The sequence below is a fragment of the Mustelus asterias genome, chromosome 14, assembly GCF_964213995.1.
Source record: "Mustelus asterias chromosome 14, sMusAst1.hap1.1, whole genome shotgun sequence".
Taxonomy (NCBI): domain Eukaryota; kingdom Metazoa; phylum Chordata; class Chondrichthyes; order Carcharhiniformes; family Triakidae; genus Mustelus; species Mustelus asterias.
The window spans coordinates 27584014-27607626 of NC_135814.1; the positions used below are offsets into that span (position 1 = coordinate 27584014).

Here is a 23613-nt window from a genome sequence, read left to right on the forward strand (position 1 = left end):
TGCGAACTCCGCACAGACAGTGACCCAAGCCGGGAATCGAACCCAGGTCCCTGGAGCTGTGAGGCATCAGTGCTAACCACTGTGCCACTGTGGGATCAGAGAATCCCGCCAACGTGAATGGCCAGAAGATTCCACCCCTAGATAGAGCTGAGAGTCTTTTCCTGTTCTTTGTTGTTTGAATGTTTGTATGAATGAATGGTGGTAATTGAAGCGTAAAGGAGCTAGGTTATATGGCTTAAATGTTCGAGCGTGCATTACAGAATCTGAGACACTTAATGGAGTACTGTCAATTTATCATGTATCTGGGACAAGGGACAGAGTGAATTACCCAAAAGAATTACCACAGGCCTCTCTTAATTCAGTGATCTGACCACTCATTCAGCTGAAAACACTGTCACCTTTAGATAAACGCAAAATACTGCAGTTGCTGGAATCTGAAATGGTCTCTGACAAAGGGTCATCTAGACTCGAAACAGTGGCTCTACTCTCTCTCCACAGATGTTGTCAGACATGCTGCGATTTTTCCAGCATTTTTGGGGTTTTTTTTTTACACTGTTACCTTTGCTGCCCTATTGAAATCATTCAGTTTCTTCCCGCATTATGAGAGTTCCTTGGACAGGCCCACTCATAGCCTCAGTGGTGTGCTTCGAAAAGGCCCAAGATGTTGCATATGCATCTCTGTTTCCTAGCTTTTGAGCAAAGGCATGGCTCCATTCTCAAACTTGTGCCAGCAGTTCTTCCATATTGCATTTCAGTTCTGTCGTACTGGCTCATTCTGTTACATGTATGGAGCCCTTACCCTTGGGAAGATGGGCCCTTGTCCTGATTTCTTCTTAATGTTCCTGCTTTCCCTGAAATACCTGACTCATTGCCAGTAGGACCTTTGTCTTTGTCCTGTCAGCACCACTTAAATTAGCTGATACTGAAGATGCAGCCTTTTAAACTTTTAGATAGAGATCCTGAGAATTGCCAGGCTCAATCACTTTCCTGTCGCAATATGGAAAATAGGAGCAGAAATCAGCCATTCATTCAACACAATCATCGCTGTCCCTCCATCTCAATGCTATATTCCCCTCTCGCCCTTTGACACCTTTAGGCTCTAAAGTCTGGGGCAGTACGGTGGCACAGTGGTTAGCACTATTGCCTCACAGCACCAGGGACTTGGATTCGGTTCTTGGCTTGGGTCACTGTCTGTGCAGAGTCTGCACGTTCTCCCTGTGTCTGCACGGGTTTCCTCAGGGTGCTCCAGTTTCCTCCCACAGTCCAAAAGACATGTTGGTTTGGTGCACTGCTAAATTCTCCCTCAGTGTACCCGAACAGGTGCCAGAGTGTGGCGACTAGAGGATTTTTACAGTAACTTCAGTGCAGTGTTAATGTAAGCCTTTTGGTGACACTAATAAATAAATGAAAGAAATCTAGCTATTCCCTTCTTAAATATATTCAGTCAATTGCCCGCCACAACCTTCTGTGGTAGAGAATTCTACAGGTTCATCACCCTCTGAGTGAATAAATTTCTCCTCATCTCAGTTTTAAATGGCCTACTCCGCATCCTGAGAGTGACCCCTTGTTCTAGACCCCAAACTGAGTGAGCAGGGATGTACTTCTGAGACTGTATAAGGCTCTGGTCAGACCTGATCTGGAGTATTATGAGCAGTTTTGGGCCCCCTATCTAAGGAAGGAAGTGCTGGCCTTGGAAAGGGTCCAGAGGAGGTTCACAAGAATGATGCCTGGAAAGAAGAACTTGTCGTTTGAGGAACGGTTGAGGACTCTGGGTCTGTACTCATTGGAGTTTAGAAGGATGAGGGGCGATCTTATTGAAACTTACAGGATACTGCAAGGCCTGGATAGAGTGGACATGGAGAGGATGTTTCCACTAGTAGGAAAAACTGGAACCAGAGGGCACAACCTCAGGCTAAAGGGGTGATCCTTTAAAACAGAAATGAGGAGGAATTTCTTCAGCCAGAGAGTGGTGAATCTGTGGAACTCTTTGCCGCAGAAGGCTGTGGAGGCCAGGTCATGGAGTGTCTTTAAGACAGAAATAGATAGTTTCTTGATTAATAAGGGAATCTGGGGTTATGGGGAAAAGGCAGGAGAATGGGGATGAGGAAAATATCAGCCATGATTGAATGGTGGAGCAGACTCGATGGGCCGAGTGGCCTAATTCTGCTCCTATGTCTTATGGTCTTATAGAAGCAACATCCTTGAATCCAGTCTATCTAGCCTTTGTCATAATTTTATATGTTTCAGTTAGATCTCTCATTCATCCACATTGTAGTAAATAAGGTAGTAAATTGTTGACCCAATCTCTCCTCATACAACAATCCTGCCATCCCAGGAATCAGTCAGGTGAACCTTCACTGCACTCCCTCTATGGTAAGTATATCCTTTCTTAGATGAGGAGACAAAAACTGCACTCAATACTCCAGGTGTGGTCTCACTAAGTTTGCTTTTACAGACCTTTTAGTAGCAGAAAATTACTTTGAGCATTACAATGCAAAATACTTCCATGTCTTTAAATAAAAGTAATATGCAACATAATAGTTTTGCACAAGTCATAAGATTTTATTGGCATCATTTACCTATCTTTCTCCACACATTTAATCCTATTCCACAAAGTTGAATGACATCTTTACTTAAAAGTAAGAACTCTTTTTTTAGGGTGAAAAGAAAATCTCATAGATGCACAAAGTCTTTGTAATTTTAATATGTTCTTTTTTGTGAAATTATGTGGTTCCAACAAATGTCTTCTGCGCATACTTAATATATACATAAAATATGATCTCAGAAATTGGCCACCTACCTTAGTGCAGATTGCAATACGTTAAATCTTAGCGAGGTTATGGCACAGTGGAACCTGAACAGCAGAAGGTGATGATGTCCTTCATAATCTCTGCAGTGATATGGCAGTTTCTGAAGCTTGGCTACGACATGCCTAGATGTATCAGTTTGATGATTGACTAATTCTACCCCAGACTGAAATTTATTTAGTTCCTAGATACTAAAAAAGCATTAATAAACTCTTAGATTGAAACATGTCCATCTCATTAACCATGATATCATAAGTATAAAGTGGCAATATTAGCAGATGGCTTTTTACAGAACTCATTACTAAGTAATACATTCCTTCATTAACATCATAGAATCTGAAATTGATTGCTTTATGGAAATCAACTCGGCAATGGTGAAGTCAGGGGTCACTTTGAAAGGCAATGAAGGTGAATTAGATGGGCATGTTTTGGCCATATTAAAGAACACAATTCCCAGCTAATAAATAATTTTCTGTGTGCTTAACATTAATCTTACCATTAATTGTAGAGAACACAGTGGTTTAGTAAAATTGAGTTAACATTCACAGGTATTTGAATCCTGGTGATATTTCAATCTGGGAATTGAACTCTATCTAATCCATGGCTTCAAAGATTAAGAGAAAATTCACAATCTTGAACAGTGAGTATTCCATAAAGCTCCAGCCTGACTTGAATCTTGAAGATATCGGAAGAGACCTATGAAATTTGGAAGGGAGCCACTTACTCCAGAGTAGCGAAGCCTTGCCCTGCTCTTGCTGCCACATTGCTGATATTGCTGATCTAGTAAGCTTCGCGTTTAGTGTCGAGTTCCAAAAGGATGATAGGGAGCTTGATGATCATGTCTTTGAAGGTCAGGGAGGGATGGCTCTGCTCTTCCTATTGGAATGCATAAAACATGAATGTTACAAAATATTTGCAAGCTTGTATGTTATCTAAATCAAAGTGATGGGTGAGCAGATGCGGTGGTTGTCAGGTCTGGGGTAGTCCGGTGGTCGGGGAGGTAGTCGGGTGGTGACGAGACTAGTCAGGTCTGGGGGAGGTGGGGGCAGGGAGGATTGGATTTGGGGAGTGGGGGGCGGGGCGGGATTACCCAGAATTTCTTCTCTGAAGATAGTGGAATTTACTGCAGAGGGCTGCTGAGGCTGGGTCATTAAGTATGTTCAAGGCTGAGAGATACAGATTTTTAATGTAGAGTGAATCAAGGGTTATGGGGATAAGGTGGGAAAGTGGAGCTGAGGATTATCATATCAGATCAGTCATGATCTCATTGAACTCAAGATTAGCAATCTCATTAGCAACTCAAGCCTGGGCATCCATAAGATGCTACGAGACATCTTCAACAGCTGAATTGTACTCAATCACAATCTGTAACCTCATGGCCCGGCATATTCCCCCACTCCACCATTACTACCAAGCAAGGGGATCTCTCTAGTTCTGTGAAGAGTGCCGGGGGGCATGCCAGGAGCAACACCAGGCATACCTAAAACTGAGGTGTCAACCTGGTGAAGCTGCAACGCAGAATTACTTGAGTGCCAAACAGCAGAAGCAGCAAGTAATAGACAGGGCTGAGCAATTCCACAAACAACGGATCAGATCTAAGTTCTGCAGCCCTGCCAAATCCAGCTGTGAATGTTGGTAGAAAATTAAACAATCCACTGGAGGAGAAGGTTCCCTAAGTATTCTCATCCTCAGTTATTGATGAGACCAGCACATAAGTGCAAAGAAAAAGGCTGAAGCATTCGCAACAATCTTCAGCCAGAAATTATGATTCGATGATGCATTTTGGCCCCCTCCAGAGGTCGCCAGCAGCAGAGATGTCAGTCTTCAGCGAATTCCATTCACTCTATGTGATATCAAGAAACAACTGAAAGCATTGGATGCTGCAAAGGCTATGGGCCCTGTCACTATACTGACAATGGTACTGAAGATTTATGCTCCAGAATGTGCTGCGCCTCGAGCTAAGCTGTTCTATTACAACTACAACACTGGCATCTACCCGGCAATGTGGAAAATTGCCCAGTTATATCCTGTACACAAGAAACAGGACAAATCCACCTTGGCCAGTTACCAACCCATCAGTTTACTCATGATCATCAGCAAAGTGATGGAAGCGTTGTCAACAGTACTATAAAGTGACACCTAACTCAGCAGTTCTGTTGTGCCACTCAGTTAACCTCAACTTCTGTCAGGCCGATGACAGAAGTGGAACCAAGTTTTATGCTGTGGGATTCTTCCTTCACTGCTTCCAATGGAGCTGCTATTTTCAAAGTGTCATTCAATGCTAAGTCACCTCCTCTTTCCAGCAGCTCATGCCTCAACTTATCTGGCTTGCTATGTTGGACTAGCTGATCAATTATCTGGTTATTCAGATCCGAAGCAACACAATTGCATCCATTTCATGTCTGCCACAAATGGTTCACAAATTAGGTGACTAGTTTCCCCTCTTTCTGTTTCAGTTTTTACTTGTTCCTGGTCCTGGCATGTTTTCCTACACTCCTCATTGAACTAGGGTTGATCCCTTGGCTTGATGGTAATGGTAGACAGGGGGATACATCAGGCTATGATGTTACAGATTGTGGTTGAGAACCAGTCTTCTGCTGATGGCCTAGAGTGTGCCCATAGATGCTCAGAGAATATTCATGACAGAGATTAAGGGAATTGATGAGTAGGGCGGCGTGGTGGCACAGTGGTTTGCACAGCTGTTTCACAGCGCCAATAAGCCAGGTTCAATTCCAGCCTCAAGTGACTGTCTGTATGGTGTTTTCACATTCTCCCAGTGTCTGCATGGGTTTCCTCCGGGTGCTCTGGTTTCCTCCCAAACTCCAAAGATGTGTGGGTTAGGTTGATTGGTCATGCTATCTTCTCCCTTAGCATCAGGGCATTTGCAGGGTAAATTTGTGGGATTACGGGGATAGGGCCTGGGTGGGATTGTTGTCTGTGCAGGCTTGATGAGCCAAATGGCCTCCTTTTGCACTGTAGGGATTGTATGATTTTATGAAACAAGCAAGAGATTGTGGGGAGTTGAGGTAGCAGATCAGTAAAGGTCTTATCCAACAGAAGAGTAGGCTCAAGGGGCCACTTGTTCTCCTGTTGCTATTTTCTTATTTTTACATCTGCACTTAGTGCTGTTGAAATAAATCTTTTTAAAAATTGAATGTAAGTAGCATATTTCCATTTGAGCTTCTGTGAAAATTAGCACTCACCATTCAGATATAATATACATAAGTGGGTAAAAATTCAGGCTTACATCTATCAGTCCTCAAATTAAACAAAATTATAAATAATTGTGTGGTGGTAGAGAACTTGAGCATTGCTGCCAAAAGACCTTTTCTTTTTTTCAGCAATACTCAAACTAAATTACTAGCTTTTCGTTACGAGGTATTTTATTCTGAAGGGAGAGGCATTTTCCAAAAACAATTGGAATTAAATTATCTTTTCTTGGAATGTATTTACATTGTCAACATGTACCCTCTCCATATTACAATGTAAGGCTTTGTCAAAAGATAATGCATCCACTATTATTCAATGACAAAGATGATCACCAAAAAGCATGGAGTGTTATTTTCCTGTATTTGGAAATGTTAGCAAAAAGATTTCATGAACACAAATTAGTTTTGCCCACTTCATATTCATGCTGACATTTTTGCTAAAATCAGCAGCCGCGAGAAATAATATGGGAAAGAAAAATCTACCTACAGCTGCATTTTGTTTTGGCATAAAATTGGCGTTAAACGTCGAAATGTCAAGTTGCGTTTTTCAGCACTTGCAATGTGCTGGAAATGCACTGAATTCTATTTTTATTGGGGTAACTTTCAGCCACCCAACATGAAATAGGTCCTTAAAGAGGTCCTGTGCTGGTTGAGAACCCCTCCGGAAAAAAAAATTGAGGCAGAAATGGGCAGTGATTGTTATTTATTTATTAGTGTCACAATTTGTTTACACTAACACTGCAATGAAGTTACTGTGAAAATCCCCTAGTTGCCACACTCCGGCGCCTGTTCGGGTACACTGAGGGAGAATTTAGCATGGCCAATGCACCTATCCAGCATGTCTTTCGGAAGGAAAGCGGAGCACCCGGAGGGAACCCGCGCAGACACGGGGAGAATGTGCATCATGTATTGCCGTATTGTTCTACCAAGTGTTTTGTTACATCACCATCAATTCTTAAGTAAACTGCTGGAGACTGCTTGGAGGCCCTGAAGGAGCTTCAAGTCCACGAAAAAAAAAATCCCCATTTGAGACCGGCAATCCCAAACTAACCGCACTGAGATTCAATGTCGGAAGCATTGATTACCTGCCATCCCCAATCAACATGTTGCACGAGGGATTCTGTTTCGCATCCTTAACTCGGTGAGATCTAAATGAAGCCAAAAACCAAATGACGCTAAAGCATTAGGACGAGAGTCAGCTTTGTACCCGTTTTGGGCATAAATCCAATTTCTAAGCCATTAATCCAATTTATAAGGCATATTAAGTCCCCAATTTATAAGTCTTGTATATCCCCAATTTAAATTAACTTGTATAGGTAATAAAACATAACATTGATAGAGGTATTCCTGAGCTGAATATGACCAAGATTTTAAAATGATGTTTGGTAATTATAGAGATGACAAATTTTTGCACCCAAAAATGTTTAATATTTGAATCCTCAATGTGTATTTTGACATCAGTAACCTTAGAAAAGGAATGAGCTTTTGCTCAGTGTTGGCACTCTTGCTTCTGGGTCAGAAGGTTAGGGGTTAAGTCTCACTCCAGCCGGGTTCAATGAGCAGGGGTTCAAAGCTCCAATGTCTGAATATTGGATTATCATCCAGTGGGATACTTGCATCGGTGGAAGTGGAGTCAAAACAACACCCATCGTATCTAGCTACCCCCCCTGGTAAGGAGTCGTGAGTCAGGCCAATCATTTCTCCATATATAAAGGATTTTCAGTCTGTAATAAACCCAGAGCACAATATGCTAATACAAAAGCAATGGTAGAAATGGACTGCCTTACTGTCCTTCAGCACCCAGGAAGAATAAGAAGCTGAATCTTAGAAAACAAACATTAAATTATGCCATTTACCACTACATATTGTGGAAGAACATTCAATATACATCCTGTCGATGGTGTAATTGTCAGTACCAGAAATAGTCTTGCCAGACATTCTCCATCAGTGTTATTGTAGAATCATGTTTCTCTGTCTGTCTATTCAAGTAAATCCCTGTTAATACAGAATTCCCACCTAACAAATACTTCCCTGTATATTAATCTTCTCTTTAATTGTAGAAAATACAATTGTTGAGTAAAGCCATGCTAAGATTCACAGCTTTTTGTATTCTAGTGAAACTTTAATGTTGATTATTTGAGCTCCAATTCCGAGCTTCAGTGATTTAGTGAAAGTTCGCAATCTTGCGATTGGGAATACTTTTCTGAAAGTAACATTAAAGGACGCTGGAGAGGTAGAAGAGAGGTCATTACAGTCTGCCTCTGAACACAGTCATTCAGAAGAAGCAAAGGCTGCAAAGTCAATTGGAGTTTAAAATGGAAAGCTTCAGAAGCGCTGACTGCTGTTTTATGCCAGGTCTTGTGTTCTATCTCTGGGATTTGGTGGAGTTTAGGATAAGAACAGCGAAGGTTTCGAGTTAGGTATCAAGAGCAAGATTCATATAATTTAGTCAGCAAGGAAATGTTTGGTCTCTTAAGGTCCAGTAAACGTCAACTTGCTTTCTTTTTTAACTCGGGGATATATGGTTCAAGTTGGAACAGAACTGAATCAATTAGAAATGGCCAAGTGGGAAACAAAAGGCCAGAGGATCTAGGGAATCTAAAATACTGTCTGGTTCTTTACAACCTCCTAAAGCTCCTAAAGCTGTGCCAGTATGTTCAGCAACCGCTGTATAAGAAAGAATAGGTTTTCAGCTGTTCTATGGCAAATATAGCATGTAATTCATTTTTTTAAAAAGATGATCTCTGAACTTGGAATTCCTCCAAGTTTCATTTTGTTTGTCCTTATAGGTTGCAACAGATGCATAGATCATTGATTTTATCTTCCGGGTGAACTGAAAAAAATAGCAGCTAACAACAGATGTTGGTTGGCTAGTTTTCATTCCAAGCATTCTCTATCTCCTTCGGGATTGACAACACAAGTCATTCAACACTTAAGTCCCAGAGTCAGTACAGCTGAAAATAGCACCACTGGTGTTTCTTCATTTTCATTTATTTTGGCGAGTATGAAGCTAAAATCAAATTGCACATCCTCAAAAAAAAAAGCATTGCGCTGCTCATCCAATTATGGGTCATTTGTGAATATAAATCTCTCTCCACTAGCAATACTCTAAGTCCTGCAATAGACCCACACTCTAAAACGTAACATTTGATCAATGTGAATGCTTAGTTGAGGGCACATCTGGAAGAATTTGATTATGCTTGGTGCTAATTGGGTTAACTTATTTAACTCCTACGCAAGGCTAATTTGAAAGATCGACTCACACAAAGTGTTTATCATTGAACAGGCGGCATAATCTCCCACTGTCTTTAGATGGCAGGATAAGCACAATAAAGATGACTGAAAATGCATCTTGCATTTATTACAAGCCTTTTAAAGATATTTCATCATATTGGAAGTTATTTTCAGTGGAATAATGGAGAGCAACATTAATGCAAATTCAATTTGAAAAAAACATTCCAACGACAGAGGAATACAGCTGATCTAAAGTTATCCCAACATTTTAAATCAGAACATTCAAAGGTCAAAAATCCAAACTCTCTTCATTTCTTCTGTCATTTAGTGCATTCCTTTTGTCTGCTCACACTCTTTGTTCATTTTTAACAAAATAGTTTGAATGAAATAGATCAACAGAGGTTTGCCAATGAAGCTTAATGTGTTATTATTTGATATTTTTAACTTTTGCCAACCGTTTAAAATCAGAACGTATTGGTGAGGAAAGTGAAAAAAGGTGGATGACAATGTCAGCCATAAGCTCAGATATCTCAACCACACCAACGAGTGCACACACAAACAACAATATTTTGCAAAGTCTGGACCCTCACGCTGTCAGCCTCACTCCAAAGCACTGAGATGCTTTCTGCTTGTGCTACATGTGGTCAGTCGTTAAACTCGAGAGATGTCTTCATCACAAGGTTCAAGGTATGGGAATGCAAAGTGCTGGGATCTCCATTGAGATCGGTAACTTTTTAAAGAGATTCAAACTTCCAATTACAAGCTTGAAGAATGACGCAACAAGGTTTCACATTTTAAAACTTTAAATTTAACAAATGACTGAAAGATCAATTGACTAAACACCATCGTATTCTTTATAGGTAACTTGTACTTTAAAAGGCCAAAAGGAATTATTCTCATTCTATATTTGTCACACATTGCACAGCCCTCAGAATTACAGCCCTTATAGTTTTAAACCCCCTCCCATTGTTCCTTCCCTATTGAGCGATTCACCACTCACCTAATAACGGAGCTCGAATTCTATGAGGCCCACGGAGAGATCTATTGACAATCCCCCGTGACCATTAAAACAGATAGCATGTCTCATTTTTCAGCAATATTTAAACCACACTTGCATGCAAATGTCAGCAATACAAATGCTGTTCTATTTCACTTCAACATATTTAACAATATAACATATTGGCATATAAGGATGAATTTTGCGACGTCCTGTCAGTGATGTGCGACCTTACAAAATTGACTAGATAATATCTGTTGCAATGCTTCAAGCAGATGCTTTCCTTGACAATATAAATCTGAGATAGTGAACGTCACTACTTCAATCTCAATCTATCATACACAGAAACTCAAAAACAAAGCTTCAGTTTTGAACCAGGATTGTTGGAACAAAGAGCATATTTATTCAGGTGGCATAGTGGTTAGCACTGCTGTTTCACAGTGCTAGGGACCCGGGTTCAATTCTGGCCTTGGGTCCCTGTCTGTGTGGAGTTTGCACGTTCTCTCTGTGTCTGCTCCAGTTTTCTCCCACAGTCCAAAGACGTGTGGGCTAGGTTGATTGGCCATGTGAAATTGCCCCTTAGTGTCGAGGGGGGCTAGCAGAGTAAATATGTGGGGTTACGGGGATAGGCCAGGGTGGGATTGTTGTCAGTGCAGACTCAATGGGCTGAATGGTCTCCTTCTGCACTGTATGATAGAAGCATGTGACTTCAGCTGCCTAAATACTCTGGAAATCCTTCCCTACCCCTCTCCACCTCTTTCTCATTCTTTAAGGTGCTCTTTAAAACCGCCTCAATGAGCAAGTTTATGGGATGTGGGCAGCACTGACTGGGTCAGGAATAATTTTCATCCCTAACTGAACAGAGGCATTTCAGAGGTTTAACATGGGTTCTTTCCTTAAACTTCTGTGAAGCAAGTTGGGATGTTCTACTTTGTTGAAAGTGCAATATAATTGCAAGCTGTTATTGGGGCATGGCACGCAAGTAGATTATTCTCCATTCTTATTCTGGCATCAAAGCAGCAAACAAAGTCCAGCTTTTGAGACATCTGTTCTTGATAAATTTGCTCCCTACTATGTTACCCAATACATTGCCAGCAGCTAATCAAAAGTGTTAACAAATATAACTTTGCCCGTTGTGCTTTCAATAAAATATACCTTTACCAATTGTTCATGCAATAAAACAAAACATAAAAGATGTATCATATATTTCATGATGCCAGCAACAGACCTAACAAATCCCTTGATAAAAGCAGTAGGCATTGTCGGATCCTTTGGGGGCACATGATGGCTAAGCACAAACCAAAGGTGTATTCATCTTTAATGTTCCCTAAGCATAATGAGACAGAACAGCACAGGTATGCATGAAGGATCATAAATTCTCTATCCGTGAAAAATCTATAGGTGAGCAGAAACTCTGGTGCTTATCCATTTTCACAGCTCAAAATGCAAATTTCAAACAATCCTTCCTGTTATATTCTATCTTTCTTTGTAAAAGAGAGAATATGCAAAAAAAATCCAGCAGAATTTAATCTGTTTGCTCAGTTACCACCAAGTTGTTAGCTCATTAACCACATGTCAAGTATTTGTCTCTGCACTAGAATGGAGGTCCAACATTTTATTGTGAGCTATATATAAACACTGCAGAGCTGAGTATGAGAATTGCAGAACATTCTTTTGCAACAAAATACCATTCGTGCTTTTGAGAAATGTTTTGCTTTGGTTGGCGGGAAAGAGGAGCCGGAACAGGTTCCAGGTCCCGCTCCTGCCCTGGGTGGGGAGAAACAGTCACCCATTTGAAGTCTTTGATTTGATTTATTATTGTCACATGTATTGGTACACAGTGAAAAGTATTGTTTTTCGTATGCTATACAGCCAAAGCATACTGTTCATTGAGTACCTGGGGAGAAGGAAAGGAGAAGGTGCAAAATGTAATATTGCAGTCATAGCTAGGGTGGAGAGAAAAAGATAAGTTTGACTGTGGCATCTCCTTTAAGTGGCATGGAAACCGGTTCCTTGTTCAATTTAGGGTGGTAAGTGGGCTTTCAAAGTTGGAGAGGCAAGAAGAGGCCTTCGAGCTTCAGAGGAGCACCCAACTGCAGTAACGAGTTACTGAGAGGGTGCTTCTATAGAAAGATGCCCTCTGAACCACTTTTTAAGAAAAAGTTTCAATAAAAAAAACATGCCTGTAACTTCCAGCCCGAACCTCGACTTATGGGGCGGCACAGTAGCACAGTGGTTAGCACTGCTGCTTCACAGCTCCAGGGTCCCGGGTTCGATTCCCGGCTCGGGTCACTGTCTGCGTGGAGTTTGCACATTCTCCCCGTGTCTGCGTGGGTTTCCTCCGGGTGCTCCGGTTTCCTCCCACAGTCCAAAGATGTGCGGATTAGGTTGATTGGCCAGGTTAAAAATTGCCCCTTAGAGTCCTGGGATGTGTAGGTTAGAGGGATTAGCGGGTAAATATGTGGGGGTAGGGCCTGGGTGGGATTGTGGTCGGTGAAGACTCGATGGGCCGAATGGCCTCCTTCTGCACTGTAGGGTTTCTATGATTTCTATGGAGATTGTGTGCCACCCATGCACTTTGGGGCAATACCCGACGCATGGACATGTGTGTTGAAAGCACATGAAGTTTAATCCCCCAGTTCTGCTCTTTAAGCTGTCAGGATTGAAGCGCTGCACTGAAATCTCTGTCTAATTTTGCTTACTTGCCCTTTATGCTTCTTTATCTGCACACTATTTTTCTGCTCTAATTGAAGCGAGTAGAGGCAGCAGACATTCTTTGGATGGGTTAATGTTTTTGAAAATGTGTTTCAAAGATGTTTAACATATGTGCAATGCACAGAAAGTGAAAGAAATATTTTTACATTTTTTTTACAACTTTGTCATGACCTGCTGTTAATTCCAGCCAGAAGTGCGTTCACATATAACAAAGTGGATTTGCTGTGTCTGTAATAGGTTTCAGCGTAAGTCTATTTGGATTTTGCTATGTATTTTCAGAAGCATTCTTTATCCTAATTGTAAGAGTCTCCCTGACGCAATGTTGATCCTGAGAAGCCTCTCAAGATATCGGGTGAAATGCATTCTGCTTTTGTAGTGGGAAAGATGCAACTTGGTCATTTGAAATGCTTGAGCAAAGTGTATTCCTTAAACTGACATATGCAAGCCTCCTGTAAGCTGATGTGAACTAACTCTCTGATAGGTATTGCAGAATCCAGTGCAGATTGAAAATCTGGTGGGGGGCGGATTCTCCGACTGTTCACGTTGACGAGATTCTCTGGTCCTGCTAACAGGACAAACCCCTGTGGATTTTGCGGCGGCATGGGGTGACATCAATGAGAAATTCCATTGGTAGCGGCGGGACCAAAGAATCCTCCCATTAGAAAACAGTGTGCCGAGAGACACACAACTGGGAGGCCGGAGAATTCCCCCTGCCTCTCCCACCCCCCACCCCCAGAGTCATGTTCCACCATCGCTGGGGGTGCATTATACTTTTAGCTTAGCTTCTTAAAATCACTGAAGTTCTTTTGAGGCTTCAACACAAGTGCAGAGATCATGAGAGACGTGTCAGGCTACATGTAAAATGTACAATTAATATGTCTGAATCTCCCCTCGCCGTCTCCCTCTCATCCCCTCTCCTCCATACCCCTCCTCACATTCAGACCTCCCTCCCTACCTCCCTTACCTCCTTGTTTACAGGAGATGCCGGCGTTGGACTGGGGTGGGCACAGTAAGAAGTCTCACAACACCAGGTTAAAGCCCAACAGGTTTACTTGGGATCACCCCAGCATTTGGGGCGCTGCTCCTTCATCAGGTGAGTGACTCACCTGATGAAGGAGCAGCGCTCTGAAAGCTCGTGATTCCAAATAAACCTGTTGGACTTTAACCTGGTGTTGTGAGACTTCTTACTGTAGTTAAATGCTCACATGGTATCAAAGTTTTGTATCTATAACATTATTTTTGTTAATAAATGTTTTTCATTAAACTTTACAAAATTCTACTCATGCTTTATTGAAGCAATAAAACAAAACACTTAAATATGAAATTACGCAAGTGCTTTGTTGAAACATCAAAACAGAACAGTTGAATATGAGATAATTATAAATAAAGTAAACAAGACAGTAGAATACTAATGATAGACACATGGTCGCTTTGATTTTCCATGGCCCAAACTGTGAACTCTCCTTTGCTTAACCTCATGCAACAAGGTATCCAGATCGTGGTCCAAGAAGCTCTGACCTATCTTCTTCCCAATTACATTTTCAGTTTCCATATTCTAAATTAAAACATATGAACAATTATAAGCATGCCACACATTAAATTATATAGTAATATAATGCAGATTTAAAGAGTAGTTCCACAGATTAAAACAAATAGCAAAATCGATCTTGGTTCGTGCATATTAAATAATATTCATGTTCAATCATAAAAGTAAAATTAAAAATTACACTTTAAATGAGCCAATAACAATAGAATTGACTGCTTAAAAGGAATAGCAAAAAAAAGAAAAAAGTCAACATACCTTCATAATAGCAGGGAATTCTTTTGATCTCTGCCTTCCCTTTAAAGCCGCTAGACCTCAATGGGCGTACCCAGTCTGGCCCCGTCACAAGGGGGCACGGCTCAAGTCCTCCTGTGCCACACCTGCGAAGGTTGTATTGCTGAAGGCCAAAGGCTGCTGCTCCCATCAGGAGTTGGATTGCGATTTTTCAACTTAGGTAAGTGCGCAAAAAATTCAACGATTTTTGACAGCCCATGGATTTCTGCTGCCATTCATCAGAAGTTATGGGCCATAGAAATCAGCCAGGCCACAATTGTTGGAAGGTAATCCCTTGGCAAGGCAGCCTTTGGCTACTCCACCACCAGCCAGATAGGTAGCAAAGGTTTATAGACCACCCCCCCAGTATCTTGGCATAAATGCTTCCATGTTTGTGGGGACAGTCTGAAGATCATATTCTCAATTATGTCGAATCCTTTTTCCCTTCAAAAGACTAGGAACACTCAGGGCCTTCTCGCTGCTGCCCACCGAGGGAGGGAGAAGACCCCAATTTCAGTGATTGGAATTTGGCCCCACTTTTTAAATGCACTGATGAGTTAAGGAGCAAACCTATCCCTGAAATTCCAGGCCATGTAAATTGCCCAGGGTAAATTGTTCAACAGTTACAGGGAAAAGACAGGAAAATGGGGTTTAGAAACTTATCAGCCATGATAGACTGGCGGAGCAGACTTGATGGGCCGAATGACCTAATTCTACTTCTATATCTTATGGTCTTATGGCCCAGGAAGGAAAAAAAAAACAGCTGTAATATTTTCTCTCAGGCCTCAGCTGTACTGTGCCTACTGGATTTCCAGTGGAAAGACAATTATGAGCAAATATGCAACTGTTTTTCCACAATGTGAACATCAATTTTACTTCTCAATGCATCATTTTATGCCATGTCATCAGAATAAATTACACAATTCCCGTTTTATTCTGCATATTTCTAAATTCTTTCCAAGTTCTGGATTGATTAGAGTTTTGCAATTGAAAGATATCGTAAAGTAGTTTTATTTTTAAATTACATTCTTTGTTAATCTTTTCCAGAACCCATCGATAGACCACCTGTACTTTTAATTGCCAATGTTAAAAATATTGTGGTGACCAGTCTGAATGGATCAAGTGTTCCGACTCTCAATTCTGTCAACATTAATGGAATCATAGCACTGGATTTTATTTATGATGAGGAGCTGGTCTGCTGGATAACGGCTGAGGAAATGTCCACTCATGCTGAACTGAAATGTGCCAAGATGACACCGCTGAATGGATTTACTGAAGAGAGAATCATCAATATTTCACACAGCCTGCACAGTGAGTCTCGATATACTTAAGAATTCATTCTATTATAATAGATAAATGGGTGTTTTAAATTTGCAATCAACCTATTGCAAAGTATGTTGGTGTTGCAGCAGTGAATGCCTTTGACAAGTCTAACCAAAGTTAAATATTTTACATGTTTCAAAAGACATTTAACTCAATGGTGGTTAGCAAATCTGAATACTGCCGTAGGCATCAATAAATATGACCGCTCATTTTAAAAATGCTTCCATTTTCTAGGGAAATGAGGCTGACAGAAATTAGGGGCGAGATTCTCCGGCCTCCCAGCTACATGCTTCCCGTCGGCGGGGAGGTAGGGTGTTGTTTGCTAGCAGCGAGATTCTCTGGTCCCGGCGCTGTCAATAGGAATTCCCATTGATGTCCGGCCTACATTTTTAAAGCATCCTAGTTAGTGTGAGGAAGTCCCTTCTTTGCTCATTCATCCGGGCTAATTTTACATATTAGATGAGCAAATGGGCCGCCCCAATCAACAACCATAACATCTAACCATCTCTGAAGTTTTCTCAGGCTGTTACCTGTTCCATTAGCCAATCACTCTGATGATGATGTTGGTATGCAGCTTCAGTCAATGGACAGAAAGCACACTCCACGTGATCAACAACATCGGTGGGAGGTTTGATTCACTTTTGAGCTCGGGTGCCACTGTAGGGAGGAAATAAAATGAGTCGAGCTTTGGAAACCATGTCGAACTTCAAGGAAAGTTTTTATTCCACATGCATGAGGGAGAACTGAACTAGGACCTGAACTCTCAGGTTGCCTGTGAGTCCTCTCTGCCCTGGTAGATTGATGTGGAGATGCCGGTGTTGGACTGGGGTAAACACATTAAGAGTTTTAACAACACCAGGTTAAAGTCCAACAGGTTTATTTGGTAGTAAATGCCATTAGCTTTTGGAGCGCTGCTCCTTCGTCAGATGGAGTGGAAATCTGCTCTCAAACAGGGCACAGAGACACAAAATCAAGTAACAGAATACTGATTAGAATGCGAATCTCTACAACCAACCAGGTCTTAAAAAAATACAGACAATGGGAGTGGAGGGAGCATTAAGCACAGGTTAAAGAGATGTGTATTGTCTCCAGACAGGACAGCCAGTGAGATTCTGCAAGTCCAGGGGGGAAGCTGTGGGGGTTACTGATAGTGTGACATAAATCCAACATCCCGGTTTAGGCCGTCCTCATGTGTGCACAACTTGGCTATCAGTTTCTGCTCAGCGACTCTGCACTGTCGTGTGTCGTGAAGGCCGCCTTGGAGAATACTTAGATTGATACAGGTTAATATACTGTTTCGAGTCACAAAGGTTTACATTAGCATAGTAATTCCTCGAGTTGGATCCATAATGGTTCTTTTAATCTCGTTATGCAGACTGCATTGTTCAGTACGACTTTGTTATTCAGTTTCTTGGGCAGTTCCGTTTACCTGATTATAATGTCAAAGCGTTGTATTTGCCCTACCCATCTGCACTGATGTGTTAATCATTATCCCCCTCTGCTAGATGATCATGTTTTATGGAAGACTATACCCTCCCGAGACTATAAGGAGCCTGACTGCCTTAATGTCAGTTCTCCCATTGTCGTGATAATTCAGAGCGACCTCCTGCACATCAGAAGTTGGTAGCATGCGTTAATCATTGTCTGTCTGCAGAGCAGGCCTCTAGCTGTCTGCATTAACCCTTTCCTTCCCTCTGGTGAGGCCTGGCCCTCTGGGCTTGCTCTATGTAGCCCTGCATGTATTATATTGAAATAAAATAAAATATGAATGGACATATAAATTAAAACATAAAAGACACGATCCCCAATGTTGCCCTACAACAGTCACTCAATTGCACTGAACGTAAAGTGTTAGTATAGTTTTGCTGAACAAGCGATGACTGGCAGCTTGTCACTCCAGAGAATTAAAAATCTGTGGAACCAAGCCAGAAATTCTCATTTAAAACTTGGATGGATGCGGAGGTGAGGGCTCCATTGGGAGCCAGCGGGGAGGGGGACATGGAGGGGTCAGCAGTGGCAGTAATTGTGCAATGCTAGGAAAATTCTGACCCTTCAAATACAATTAGCAAAACAATTTCTTGGTTTTGTTTTGGAGTGGTTGACCAAAAGTTTTTTTTAGCATGTCTAATTTGGTGCACCCTACCCAAAGGAGGAGCAAAACTGCATTGTGGTCCCAAAACCTGAGGGATTTTTAGTTCAAATATTGTTGGCAGGAGCAGTGACTGCCTATTCCAGCATCTGTTCAGAAATTGAGCAGTCTGTGCTCTAGTTCACTCGGGTACTCCGAGCTGCTGTGGCAACATGCACTTTTACATGTGTGTTGTGGTGTTGAATTATGGGAAGTTATGGTAGAGAATCTAGAATCCTTTATATCACATGGCTGACCAAGGATCTCTGCCACCCTTACTGCCTCCCATTTGTGTGCACTGGAAGGATTTGCAGATTGATGCTCCCTCCGCCTGTTTGGTCGTGTTCTAAATATACCTTTGTTATTGGCTATCGAGCTTTGGGGTGGGACTCAAATCCAGAGTTTCTGGTTCAGAAACAGGGACACTCCCTACTGCAGCACGAAACCACCTCGCAAAAATCGAGTAATGTGGATCTTATGTCTCACAACATCAGGTTAAAGTCCAACAGGTTTATTTGGAATCATGTGCTGCTCTTTCATCAGCTGAATCAGGGCTCCAAAAGCTCTTGATTCCAAATAAGCCTGTTGGACTTTAACGTGGTGTTGTAAGACTTCTTACTGTGCCCACCCCAGTCCAATGCCAGCATCTCCACATCATGGGTCTTATGTGGCAGTGAGCAAGGTTCATTTAAGAAATCATCTGCCAGCATATTGATCGCACTATAAAATTGGCTGTCGGCAGATAACAATCTTTTTAAAGAAGAACTCCATCACATCTGTCCCAAATTGTAATTTTTACTGATTTGGTCTTGCACTTGATCCGTTTGTCATGATTAAATTTGTAATCAAATTCTGTATCTGTCTTTATAGACCATTTGTTGTCATTCATCACTTTAAGATTACCTTTTCAGTCTGAAAAGTCCAGAGCTGGGATTTTCAAAAGGTTGCAAGGTCTGGACTCTGGGAGGGAGGGCTTTGAAAATCTCAGGTCATCTGAGGTCATCTCAGGATCCCAACACCTCCGGAACAGCCTTGAAATTTCCAAGGGCTGGCATGGAGCAGGGAGTGAGGGAGAGACACTCGCTACCAAACTAACAGTCCCTTAAACTCCTTTAGGAGCTTGTTAATGGACCTGTCTGAAACAGGATGCAATCTTCAAAATTGTTTCTGGTGAGCCCGAACAGCCTTGTGTACATTAAGACGTGGAGATGCCGACATTGGACTGGGGTGGGCACAGCAATAAGTCTCACAATGCCAGGTGAAAGTCCAATAGGTTTATTTGGAATCATGAGTTTTCAGAGCGCTGCTCCTTCATCAGGTTCCTCACTCACCTGATGAAGGAGCAGCGCTCCAAAAGCTCGTGATTCCAAATAAACCTGTTGGATTTTAACCTGGTGTTGTGAAGCTTCTTGTAGTGTACATCAGTTCACCTCTGTCGTGTTCGCCCTGGGGCCCAAATAAATTTCTTACGAGATTTTTGAGACAAACATGTGGGGGTCAATTGACCGCAACGTGAACTCTTCTCCTTAGCTTGTCATGCTGTCTGCCTTTTTCCACCCCATGGCCTTCCAAGGAGTTGCCTGCCCAAATTGGCACGGCAGCACCAATATGGTTACCACCAGCATTTCCTGCTGGTGCCCAGCAGGTGGCTCTCACTCTAATCTCAAAGAACAAAGAACAATACAGGACAGGAACAGGCCCTTCGGCCCTCCAAGCCCGTGCCGCTCCCGCCATTCTTTTGTATCCCTCCATTCCCACTCCGTTCATATGGCTATCTAGATAAGTCTTAAACATTCCCAGAGTGTCCGCCTCCACCACCTTGCCTGGCAGCGCATTCCAGGCCCCCACCGCCCTCTGTGTAAAATATGTCCTTCTGATATCTGTGTTAAACCTCCCCCCCTTCACCTTGAACCTATGACCCCTCGTGAACGTCACCACCGACCTGGGGAAAAGCTTCCCACCATTCACCCTATGTATGCCTTTCATAATTTTATACACCTCTATTAAGTCTCCCCTCATCCTCCATCTTTCCAGGGCCAATTTCCAGGGCCAATCTCCTGGCCAATTGGACCCTTTACATTCTAAAACCATTCCACGAGAGTGATGCTGTTCGGGGACGGGGTCAGGACTTAGAATGCATCCGTGCATCAGGATCTCGACCCCACATTGAATATCCAGCCCCAGATTTCTCTCGCTGTTTCTGAGAGCTCAGTCAACAACAACAACAACAGTTTGCATATGCATAACATCTTTAATGCAGTTAACCACATCAAGTTATTGATGTTAAAGATCATGGCTTCAATTCTCTGGCTTTGCCCTTGGCTGGGATTCTCCGATGCCGCAGCAGCGAATGGAGTTTTGGCTGAGCGCTAAATTCTCCGTTCTCGCTGGGAGCGGTGACAGAGTGAACGGGATCAGAGAATTCCGGCCAATATCTCTTATCAACTGCTCCAAGATTTCAGTATATCCTTTATGCCTCAGTGGGCTGAACTGGGCACAATCCTCAACCTGATGTCTGACTGGAGTACTTAGTGTAACTTCCTCTGTTTTGTATTGTACTATTTGAGATGATAGTTTCAAATTCTGCTGGAAATGTTAAGAACCAAATCTACGAAAACCCATAATTCTCTTCAGTTTCCTTATCTATGTACATACCTGTCATGAAGTAGTTAAGCCCACCATATTTTCTTCCTATTTGCAGCCCAACTCTAAACGTCCATACATATTTGATCTAACTCAGCCTAACTCATCAAATTTGGCTTCCTTCCCAGCTGTGTATTCGCCCAGTTTACATTCAGCTTCTGAATCTAATCTGTTATTGCAAATTAGAAAAACAGTAATAATAAATCAATCCTTGGGCACCCTGCTCAGCACTTTAACACTTTTACATAATTCCTATAGCACATAACTGCTGCTTCATTCCCTTCAGCCAATTTCCTATAGCTTTCACTTTGAAACCTTGCTGTGTAAATTAAAATACGATGATAGAGAACTTAGGCAAATGCTTTAGGAACTCAGGATACACCACGCCAATGAATAATTATTGAACCGTGTATTTCAATAATTCACAAATGCCATTTAAGTACCATTTTAATTAGTGTGACGATCAACAACACTCATTGTACACCTCCTGTGAAAATTCCCTGGTTGGAGACAACACAGGGAAATCTTACGAAGTGCCAAGTATAAGATGAAAAAAGATTGAAGGTTAGTTTGGATTTCCTTCTGTTAACTCACAACCTATCTTATTTTTTTGTCTATTGATTTCAGCTGAAGGTTCAAAGAATTCTTGCTCTTTCATCTCCATGGGAGATTAGAAATATTTATTGCTTTAACATTTTGTTTAACACTCGCATTCAATACTTTTCTCATCGCACTTTAGCTTTCGCATTCCAACAATCTGCTAGCGATTAGGCATGGTTGCCAAATTTTTTTATAACTGTACGTGTGTATAAAGGATCAGATATCAGGAGAGAATAGCAGTCCTCATGACTATTCATATTTGATAAACTTTATATTCTTATAAAGTTTAATTTGATGATTAAAAATACCAATTCACAGCACGTTTGTTTATCAATAGAAATAAACGGAAGGGAAAAAGAACTGCTCAATGCAATTATGCATGGGAACATTAGCCAAAGATTGATGTCCAAGATAAACCTTTGCAATTAACCCTTGCTATAGGGTAAATTCAATAGATCTGCACACCCAGCAGGGCACTGCATCAAGGGGTTGAGTTTCCAACACAGTGGCATTGATTATATGACCTGTGCTTCCATCAAGCACAAAGTCTTTGACATTTAACTTAAGCATCTTTTTCATGTTGGGGGACACCAAATATTTAATTTCCCTAAAAACGCAATTAAATTCTTACTTTTGCTTTGGTTCAACTTCAGGCATAGAAAGATGAATTCCATTTATCAAAATGCTGGGTTGTTCAAAATGCATATTTTCTTGCAGGTTTTAAATAACCTGATTCAGAGCAGTTTAAGAAGGTTTTGAGAAGGATTCAATGATCAGTTTTATTCTTTTTCTTTCACCTGAAGTGACCAGAGTTCTCATAAAGATGATAGATACTTTGAGTAGGAGTATTATGACAGACCACGGTATCTTACCTGGTGCTCCAATTCTTCAGGTGAAAGCAACATTTTGTTTTAAACTTGGTGAAGATGTTGCTGCTGCCCGCAGTAATTCTCATAAAATGCTGCTGAAATATTTTGCTTATTTTTTCATTATTTGCATGAGCGATGTTGATAGTTAGAAATGGAACTGTCCTGTTTTGGCATCCATTTTATTCCCTTATCCTCCCAAACCACATTAAAGAGTCCTCTGTATAATAATTGGAATATAATAAAATTGGCAGATGATTTTACATTGATAGAAGCACGTGGTCTTTCTGAGGGAGTAAATATAGATGTGAATAGGTTACAGAGAATAGTCTTCTGCCCGATTTGCATATTTGGGCCCCATTTGCTTCTCCTAAAACTCCGCTCATATTTCCTCGGAAAAGAACATATGAGCACATCGAGGATAATCACTTAGCACGGCAAGTTAACAAATGACAGATGATGATTAAAAGCATGGCTCTCAATCTGTCTGAAAATGAACCTACAATCATCAAGTCAATGCCATGCACTGTGGGACTTCCTTCTGAAGTCAGAATAACATGTGCTTTTTATTAAAACAAATGCCTTCCACACTCTATGGTGGGAAATCAAATGACATGTTTCCAAAATAGATGACGTAAACAATTATAATGTGGAAAACATAAAGGCATTCTAAATTGAAATGTCTGTCTTTACAGCTATCATTCGCTTTGATAATTCATACACATTTAATAATGTAGCTTCCACCACAAGAATCATTCACTTGGAATGACAATCAGAATGAAATCGGTAAGGAGACGGTAACACAAAGCAGGTCATGGTGAAATAACAATCAGTTTTGAGTCCCACACTATATTATTTTTCATTGATTTCAATGGGAATAAAACCAATGGGGTGTAAAACAAGACTTTTGATTCATTCTCACCTTGCTTGAACAGACTAATTTCAAGTTTGGTTTAATAGCACAATTTATTTTGATGCAAGTTATTCTTAACAACAAGTCCAGTTTAACACATATAAATGCTTTTGCAATTTTGTTTGACTGATATCTTAGCTTTTTTTGGTCAGTGCAACATTTCCCTTTGATCTCAATGAAGTCAGGCCATTGGATCAAAAATTAAATGTTTTACTTATGAGCACCTGAGATTTAGTAGATAATTCATATTGTGTATATATTGTACACACACATAGCTCTGCAAATAATTTGTTTGTGAAAGAATATTCAAAAAGGTTCAATAAGACATTGGTAAATGTTCTTGGATCAAGTTCCGGTATGAA

General features: G+C 41.3%; 1 protein-coding gene across 1 annotated transcript in view; it reads left to right on the forward strand.

Annotated features, from left to right (window-relative positions):
* The window catches only part of LOC144504127 (low-density lipoprotein receptor-related protein 1-like), a 1391705-nt gene that overhangs the window by 328688 nt on the left and 1039404 nt on the right, over positions 1–23613 (forward strand). Inside the window, exon 7 of the mRNA XM_078229303.1 lies at positions 15826–16089. Within this exon, the coding sequence (XP_078085429.1) occupies positions 15826–16089 (264 nt within the window). The remainder of the gene's footprint in view (positions 1–15825; positions 16090–23613) is intronic.